We start from the raw sequence: 9,796 nt of genomic DNA, 5'->3' as shown, positions 1-9,796 counted from the left end.
CAGCTGTGGGGCATTTTCTTAATTAGTGATCAAGTGGTGAGAGCCCCTTGTGGGTGGTACCACCTTTGGGCTGGTGCTCTTGGGTTCTATAAGAGAGCAGGTTGAGCAAGCCAGGGGAAGCAAGCCAGTAAGAACATCCCTCCATGGCCTCTACATCAGCTCTTGTATCCTGACCTGCTTGAGTTCCAGTCCTGACTTCCTTTAGTGATGAACTGCAACATGGAAGTGTAAGCTCAATAAACCCTTTCCTCCCCAACTTGCTTCTTGGTCATGATGTTTGTGCAGGAATAGAGATCCTGACTAAGACATGGAGTATCCAGGACTTGCAGTTGTGGGAGAATTGGGTTTGAATGGTGCCATGTTACCTTCATTTCTGTTGGTAACATCCATACCTTTGCCTTTTGCCATAGGTATCTCTGGTGTTAGTTGGTCCTGCTGTCTCTGGGCCTCTGTCTTCCCTGAGTTCCTGGCTGAACCAGCCTGCTCAGTCGCTGGAGAGAAGTTGGCGGCCTCACCTCCAAAGCCTGAGCCAAATCACTCTCTGAAGAGCAATTTCCCCTAGTAGAATTCATGCACAGAAGTCTCTGGTATTGCCCAGCTCCTGGGTGCAGGTGAAGCCTGGATGGACCCTGGCCCACCTCCTCTGCCGCTCCTGTGATCCCTGTGCTCCTGGCTGTACTCCCAGATTTTGAATCTTAAAGGATGAAAATCGGTGGTGGATTTCAGGGTTTGTATCATTTCTGCACAAATCTCTTTAGAAAACAGAACCTCTAAAGGCAAGTTTATGCTTAGATAATCTAGTATTTACATGGGTATTCAGCATTAGTTAGCACAAAATAGCTGATATCAAATACATGGAAAAACCCAAAAGAATAGTAATCTTTAATACACCTATTTTTGGCTGAGTGCCACTTTTGTATGATTCTGGTGTAATAATGCTATGATGAGAGAACCTCATCTTTGCTTCATATTTCCCTCCTCTTTGCCCTGTTGACTGTAGGTATGTCTAAAGGGCTTGTGTGCCTACCTTTGTGCATCCTACATGCTACTCCCCTATGTGTGGTCCAGAACATGCCTGGGTTCCTGCTAGTATATATCTGCCATGAAGCCTTCATCCAGAGTGAACAAAGTATGTTTATTTAGTCTGCCATTCCTCATACTCTCATCAACTTCCTACACTCCCATGAACTTCTTTCCTTCCTGCAGTCAGACAATGACCTCACAACCTGTCATTTCTTCAAACACAAAGTAGTCTTGCAAAGACAAGTAAAATACACAAAGCAAAAACTTTCATTTGCCTATTAACAAATGGAAAGAAAACATTCAGTCTGGAACATCCTGTATACAAGCTAAGACAGGAGCAACTGAATGGAACTCCATGAAGACATTTCAGATTCTACCATAAGTAATTTTTTAAATATAGTTAAGTCTTGAAAGAAAGAAGGTAAAGCCACCCCTTTGTTCAGCACACAATAGATTAGCATCTTATATAGTTGCAGCAGAAGTCATTTTAAAGATCTGTGAAGATGCTGAGTGCAATGGAAGGTGTCCTCCTTTCAGGTGCACCTAGTGGGGCTGTGCTGGGCATTGTAGGGAACACATTCCTTGCACTTGTGAACTGCATGGACTGTACCAGGAACAAAAAGCTCTCTAACATTGTCTTCATTTTCACTAGCTTGGCAATTTCCAGAATTTGCTCATGTGGATCTTAATCACAATTTCTCTCCAAAGTTGCTGTCTTCTATCAACATAATTGAACACATCAGTTATCTATGGATAATTATCAGTCAATTGAATGTCTGGTTTGCCATTAATCTCAGTATTTTTTATTTCTTGAAGATAGAAACTTTTACAACTATATATTTGTCTGGTTACAAAGAAGAATTAATTTAGTTTTTTTTTTCTTTATGATAGGGTGTTTGCTTATGTCCTGGCTATTTTCTTTCCCAGTAGTTGTGAAGAAGGTTAAAGATAATAAAATGCTGAATATGTTTCACCAATGGGGGAGTGTTTTTATTTCTTATGATAATGTTAATTGCATGTCTCCTCTTAATCATTACCCTTTGGAAACACATCAGGCAGATGCAATCAAATGAACCAAGATTCAGAGATCTCAACACAGAATTTCATGTGAAAATAATGAAAGTTTTAATGTCTTTTATTATCCTTTTTGTACTGCATTTCATGGGTATTACCATCAATGTAATTTGTCTGTTAATCCCAGAATGCAATCTGTTATTCATGTTTGGTTTGACGACTGCATTAATCTATCTCTGCTGCCACTCATTTACCCTAATTCTAGCAAACAGTTGGCTGAAGCATTGCTCTGTAACAATACTGCAATGATTAAAGGGCTCTTGGAAAGGAAAAGAACTCAGAGGCACATGACATTCTGGAACACAAACAATCTGGAATAGTCAATGGAAAAGAACTCCCTGAAGAACTTTTCACTTGCACTATTTTTTTATTGATTTGGCATCATTACCAAACACTGTTGAAATCTTCTGAACTCTTGTTCAGCGTCTTCTGCCTCTCAAGGAATCACACTCCCAGGTGGGATTTTAATCCTATGTACAGATTCATTTGTTCAGTCAATCTTCTGACTCTTTAATCTGTTCCTGTACATTTGCAAAGAAAAAACATCATCCACAAACTATCCCATGTAAGAAAAAAAAAAAAAACTTCATGATGTGCCAAACATCCAAAAACACTTCATTGTCATTCCCTTGGCTTTCCTGTACCACTGACACTCTTTTTCCAAAAGACCCAAAGAAAAGGAAACCAAGACAGAATGTTACAATCAATCTGGATATTTGGAACATAAAACTTTTGTGTACATTTTTACTTCTTACTAATTTGCCTTTATTTTTACCCATTAAATAATGAAGTTCATGTTACATTATGATTTTGATATAGTACCATGGTCATAATCATGGATTTAACTCTGATAAATAGCTAGAAAAACAGTAATAGTAAAATAGAACAGAAGAGTAATGAAAAGATTCGTCATACTTACTAATGCCAGTGGCACCAAGTCAAACAGGGAAAAAATTACCTCAAATCAACAACATGTTGCCATTATTTTTTGCTTCCTCACTAGAATTTCATAAGACCTTACTGATGAAAAGAAAACAATTTTAGGACCCAGGATACTGAGGATGAAATTTATACTTATCTTCATGGGAAAGAAAAATTACATATTGCTGATAACATTATAAAATTAAGCCAGTAACTATGTAAATCTGCAAAGAAAATAACTAGTTATGTGAAGAGATAACTGACAGAATGGGAGGAACTCTTCATTGTCTGATCATATATGAAACGCGGGATTAATATTTATTACATATGACAAGTTCAAAATATTAAATACCAACAAACTAAATCAATAAATAGACCAATGGGATGAACAAATAGTTCTCAAAAAGACACAAATGGCCATCAATATTTCAAAAACTGTTCAACACCCTTGTCTATATAGGAAACACAAATTAAAACTATTTTGGAATTCCCTTTCACCCCAGTCAGAATGGCTGTAATCAAGAACACAAATTACAAAAAATAAATAAATAAATAAATGCTGATGAGGGCATTGGGGAATGAGGTTCTTTTACATTGCTGGTGGGAATGTAACTTATGGCCACTACAAGAATCAGTATAGATGATTTTTCAGAAATATGAAAAAGAACTACCATGTGGCCTAGCTACAACAATATTGACTTCACATCCCAATTTTTTTCACATTGTGGTGTGCAATCCCAAATCTGCACACCACAAAGATATTTGGACACTGGGTTTATTCCAACACTCTTTACACTTTCTGAGTTAAAGAATCTTCGTTGGTGATATTTGCATCAATGGCCCCTGATTTCTTCTCAAGGTTTTCTATCTCCAAAGTTGTCTCCCTTTGTGGTTTCTTAGTTATTTCTACTTCTGATTTTAGATAATGGATGGTTTTGCTTAGCTCCTTCACTTGCTTGTTTGTGTTTTCCTGTAATTCTTTAAGAGGTTTTTGTGTTTCCTCTTTCATGACTTCTGCTGTTTGACTCACTTTCTCCTGCATTTCTTTAAGTTGTTGGGTGTGTGTGTGTGTGTGTGTGTGTGTGTGTGTGTGTGTGTGTTTCTTCTTTATTGGCTTTTATCTCTTGAGCCTTATTCTCCTGAATTTCTTTAAGTGATTTTTGTGTTTCCATTATACAGGTTTCTAGCTTATTCATGTTCCCCTGTATTTCTTTAAGAGATTCATTTATGTCCTTTTTGTTTTCTTCTAGCAGCATCATGAACAGTCATTTTAAATCCAAATCTTGTTTTTCTGGTGTGTTGGTGTAACCAGGACTTGCTGATGTTGGACAGTTTGGTTCAGACGCTGCCATATTGCCTAGATTTCTGTTAGTAGTCTGTTAGTAGCGTTCCTGTATTTGCCCTTTGCCATCTTGTTATTTCCGGCGTTAGTTGGTCTCGTCTCTGGCTGGTGTTTGAGCCTCCTGTGAGGCTGTAGGGCTATTTCTACAACACTGGATGGCTGGGTTTCCCCTGTTACAGATTGCTGATGTGCTGTCCTCCTCTTGGGTGTCCTTGGAGCCCTAGTGTGCCTTGCCCCAGATTGTCTGTGTGAACCAGGCGGTGCCCATTTGCTCCTTCAGGGAGTGCTGATGGTGTATGCTGCAGGACCTTTTCTGAGTGCTGGTCACTCTGCTGGGCAGCCGATCTCCAAACAGGGCTGGTACTCACAAGGCTAGCCTAGGTGCTGAGGCCCTGAGTCTAAGCAAAAGCCTGGCAGGCTAAGGTCCGAGCAAAGTTCCCCTCAGGCTATGACTGTTAATTGGTTCTGTCAGGTGGCCAGGATGGCGGAGTGTGAAAGCGCCCCCTGAAAGTGCAGGGAAAGTCTGCTAGGCTAACAAGCTCCTGGCCAGGTTGCCACACAGATGGCCCACCGAGCAGCCCAGGGCCTGGGAGCAGTCTAAGGCCTGTCCGGCTTAGACACCTGCTATGTTGGCCTTGGGCTATGACTCTTAGCTCTCTTTGCCTGCTATGGCTCTCTGGCATCCGTAGCCAAAATGGCAGTGCAAGCCCCAGGCCAGGCAAACAACCTCCTGGACAGGTTGGCACACTGATGCGCCCCCCCCCAACAGCCCCGGGCCTGAGTGCAGGCCAACGCCCGTCGGGTTTAGACCCCCGCGATGTTGGCCTCAGGTTATATTTGCATACCTCAGTCTGTCTGATTTCTCTGGTGCCCAAGATCCAAGATGGCAGAGAGTCTCTCGTAACTGACTGGCTGGAGGCAAAGTTCTGATGAGATGTGCTCAGTTCTTGGGTGCAGGCAGACCCCTGGTGGTTTGCACCACCAGAGATCTAAAGCTCGGGGTGATACAGTACCTAGTGACACTCTTCTGCTCCTGCAGGCAGCGAATATGGCCACTGGGATTCTCTCCCTCTGCTGGTCTCCAGGCAGGACACAGGCCCGGAGGTCTGGCAGATGAATGTGCTATGTGCTCAGATCCTGAGAGCAGGCAGACCCCTGGAGGTTTGTACCCCCAGAGATCTAAAGCTTGGGGTGATACAGTACCTAGTGAAGCTCTTCTGCCCTGGCTGGCAACAAATATGTCTGCAGGGATTCTCTCCCTCTGCTGGTCTCCAGGCAGGACACAGGTTCCATACCCAGAGGTCTGGCAGATGAACTGCCTATGTGCTCAGTTCCTGGGTGCAGGCAGACCTCTGGTGGTTTGCACCTCCAGAGATCTAAAGCTCAGGTGCTAGAGTACCTAGTGATGCTCTTCTGTTCCAGCAGGCTGCGAATATGGCCAGAGGGATTCTCTCGCTCTGCTGGTCTCCAGGCAGGACACAGGTCCCACGCCCGGAGGTCTGGCAGATGAACCGCCTATGTGCTCAGTTCTTGGGTGCAGGCAGACCCCTGGCGGTTTGCACCCCCAGAGATTTAAAGCTCGGGGTGATACAGTACCTAGTGACACTCTTCTGCTCTGGCAGGCAGCGAATATGGCTGTGGGATTCTCTGCTTCTGCTGCTCTCTAGGCAGGACATGCTCAACTTCATTAATCATCAGGGAAATGCAAATCAAAACAATCCTGAGATTTCACCTTACACCAGTCAGAATGGCTAAGGTAAAAAACTCAGGAGACAGCAGGTGTTGGCTAGGATGTGGAGAAAGAGGAACACTCCTCCACTGCTGGTGGGGTTGCAAATTGGTACAAACACTCTGGAAATCAGTCTGGCGGTTCTTCAGAAAACTGGGCACCTCACTTCCGGAAGATCCTGCTATACCACTCCTGGGCATATACCCAGAGGATTCCCCAGCATGTAATAAGGATACATGTTCCACTATGTTCATAGCAGCCTTATTTATAATATCCAGAAGCTGGAAAGAACCCAGGTATCCCTCAACAGAAGAATGGATGCAAAAAATGTGGTATATATACACAATGGAGTACTATTCAGCCATTAGAAACAATGAATTCATGAAATTCTTAGGCAAATGGATGGAGCTGGAGAACATCATACTAAGTGAGGTAACCCAGTTTCAAAAGATCAATCATGGTATGCACTCACTAATAAGTGGATATTAGTCTGAAAAACTGGAATATCCAAAACATAATCCACACAGCAAATGAGGTACAAGAAGAACGGAGGAGTGGCCCCTGGTTCTGGAAAGACTCAGCGTAGCAATATAAGGCAAAACTAGAACAGTGAAGTGGGAAGGGGTGGGTGGGAGAACAGGGGGAGGGAAGGGGGCTTATGTGACTTTTGGGGAGTGGGGGGGCCAGAAGGGGGAAAATCATTTGAAATGTAAATAAAAAAAATATATCAAATTAAAAAAAAAGAATCTTCTTTGGTGCCTATGAAGAGAAAAATAGAATTTTTTTAAAAAAAGAATATTGATTCTGCCATAAATGTTAGTGAAGAAGTATGCCTTCTGCAACTGGTACAAAATAGATCAGGCCCAGAAAAATAAATGTTAAGCATTTTCTCTCTATGGAAACCAACAAAGAAAATAGCTAGCCTGCACAATGGGAAGAAATCTTTATTATTCACGCAAATAGCAAAAAGAAGATTAATCTTATTTTAAAATCTGCCAAACCAATTTTTGGCAATTAGATTTTACAAAGATAAAATGTATGTGTAAATATATAAATAGACACACAGGCCCACATGCACACATTGTGCTTACACACACACACACACACATACACACACACACACGACATGAAATTACACAGCAAATTGTACAGAAAAAGGAAAGGAAATAGAAAGGCATTGTAGTGGAAGTTTGAAACTGTTAAAATCATGATGTGCTTTATTTTAAAATTCTTTATGAAACCTATCAGTAAGTACAATTAATCATAAATACAACTTTTTTGTTATTCTGGAACTTACCATACCTACAAAGGAGCTCATATGCTAATTAAACATTAAATCAATATTCTAGATTAAAGTGAATGTATTTCTTCTATATATAATTAGTTTTTATTTGTAGACTCGGGTTATGTACATATGCAATAAAATTATGGTAATTTCTCTCTCAGTTTTCATTCTTTCTTTGTCCTTTCAGTTTTACAGCTATGGAATTTATATTTCTTCAGAAGAGAGTTATAGTTTAGCTAGCTGGTTTATAATTCACAGGTTAAAGTGGTGCAATATTTCACCTCTCAAGGAGCTGCTACTACAGGTGTGTGTTAGCTTGCAAAACTCATCATGATGATTTCATATTTAAAACATAAAATTAAGTCTTGTTCCAGTTGCTTAATTTCTGCCTGTTTATATCTGCCACTCCTACTCAACTACTAGACTTACTGCATGCAAAATAGTATCAGAGAGGAAATTATAATACAAGAAATAGAAACCATCATTTGCTTATAAGAAAATTACAAGACATTTATTCTCACACATTCTGTAGACAAGTTAAATCTTACAGTGCAAGTGGACAGAACTCTGTGAAAACATTTCAGATTCCCCCACAACCTATTTATGTTATATTTTTAAATCCTTTATTTATGGAAAGAAGAAAAGTCTATGAAGCACTCAATATTGAGGACACTCTACAGAAGATCTACTACAGATGCAACAGATAAAACCTTAGGGACCTGCAGAAATGCTGAGTACAGTGGAAGGCATCCTCCTTTCTATTGCAACTGTTGAAGCTGGACTGGGAGTTTTAGGGAACACATTTATTGCTCTGGTAAACTGTATGGACTGGGCCAAGAACAATAAGCTGTCTAAGATTGGCTTCCTTCTCATTGGCTTAGCAACTTCCAGGATTTTAATCGTATGGATATTAACTTTAGATGCATATGCAAAGCTATTCTGTCCAAGTAAGTATATGTCTAACAGTGTGATTAAAATCGCTTCTTATATATATATGACTGTGAATCACTTGACTGTCTGGTTTGCCACAAGCTTGAGCATCTTCTATTTCCTGAAGATAGCAAGTTGTTCCCACTGTCTAATTTTCTGGTTGAAGAGGAGAACTGATAAAGTTTTTGTCTTCCTGTTGGCATGTTTGCTAATTTCATGGATAATCTCCTTCTCATTTGTTGCTAAGGTGATGAAAGACAATAAAGTGAATCATAGAAACAGGACCACGGAGATGTACTGGGAGAAAAAGAAATTCACTATTAACTATGTTTTAGTCAATATTGGAATCATTTCTCTCTTTATGATGGCCTTAACTGCATGTTTCTTGTTAATAATTTCACTTTGGAGACACAGCAAGCAGATGCAGTCTAATGTTTCAGGATTCAGAGACCTCAACACAGAAGCTCATGTGAAAGCCATAAAATTTTTAATTTCATTTATCATTCTTTTCATCTTGTATTTTATAGGTGTTTCAATAGAAATTATCTGCTTGTTTATCCCAGAAAACAAACTGCTATTTATTTTTGGTTTCACAATTGCATCTCTATATCCTTGCTGTCACTCATTTATTCTAATCCTAACAAACAGGCAGCTGAAGCAAGCCTTTGTAAAGGTACTGCAGGGATTAAAGTTCTTGGCAAAAGGAGAAGATCTCAGGCCACACAAGTCTGGAACAGAAATGGGTAGTCTGGAATAATAATGAGGAAATCATAGAAGGTCTTTTTCATTTGTACAGTATTCTTGCATACTGTTTGTGGAGATGTAAAGTTCTCTCATATATTTATTTTTTATTCTATGTGAACATGTGTGTTGGTATGTGTGTGTATGCATGTATATGTATATCTCTGTATCTGTGTGTTTGCTGTGGGGGTGGTGTGGGGGTAGGTTAGGAGGGTTAGGAGGTATAAGAGGGAATAGATGTATTGTTGGTGTTTTTAACATGAATATTCACAGGCCAAGGAATTACATCTTTCCTTTAGACTTAGGGTTGGTTCTCTTCTTTGTGGCTGTCACTCTGACAGTCCAGACTAGCTGAACTAAGAACTTTCAGTCAGTTCACCTGCCTAAACATCCATTCTCATGGACGCATGTTGAGATTACAAATGCACGCTACTCCACACGGCTTTTTAATAAGGGTTCCCGTAGATGGAACTCATGTCACATTATCCACCAATCTCTACTGCTGGCCCATTTCTATTGACTTTTAACTAAAGTATTAAACTTTACTGAAATCTTCTGTGACCATTCTGACTATGTCTCTTGGAATCTCGCTCTATGGTGGGTTTTTAATGGCATATGAAAATTTGGTTGTTCAGTCAGGTTCTTATCAATTTCCTGCCAAATCGTTTTCATACACTTGGCAGAAGAAAAACATTAATCTACAGACTATTCCAAGTAAAGACTTCCACAGATAGATTAAATGTCTGAAATA

General features: G+C 40.2%; 1 protein-coding gene and 1 pseudogene across 1 annotated transcript; both read left to right on the top strand.

Annotated features, from left to right (window-relative positions):
- Window positions 1-1,526: 1,526 nt before the first annotated feature.
- Window positions 1,527-2,388, top strand: LOC127677692 (taste receptor type 2 member 114-like; annotated as a pseudogene).
- A 5,713-nt stretch (window positions 2,389-8,101) lies between these two features.
- LOC127678135 (taste receptor type 2 member 105) lies at window positions 8,102-9,061 on the top strand. Its single transcript, XM_052172920.1, has one exon. The coding sequence runs from the start codon at window positions 8,102-8,104 to the stop codon at window positions 9,059-9,061; it is 960 nt and encodes a 319-aa protein (XP_052028880.1).
- The last annotated feature ends 735 nt before the right edge of the window (window positions 9,062-9,796 follow it).

This window comes from Apodemus sylvaticus, chromosome 2, assembly GCF_947179515.1.
Source record: "Apodemus sylvaticus chromosome 2, mApoSyl1.1, whole genome shotgun sequence".
NCBI classification, from domain to species: Eukaryota; Metazoa; Chordata; class Mammalia; order Rodentia; family Muridae; genus Apodemus; species Apodemus sylvaticus.
This window is presented reverse-complemented; position numbering and strand designations above follow the sequence as displayed.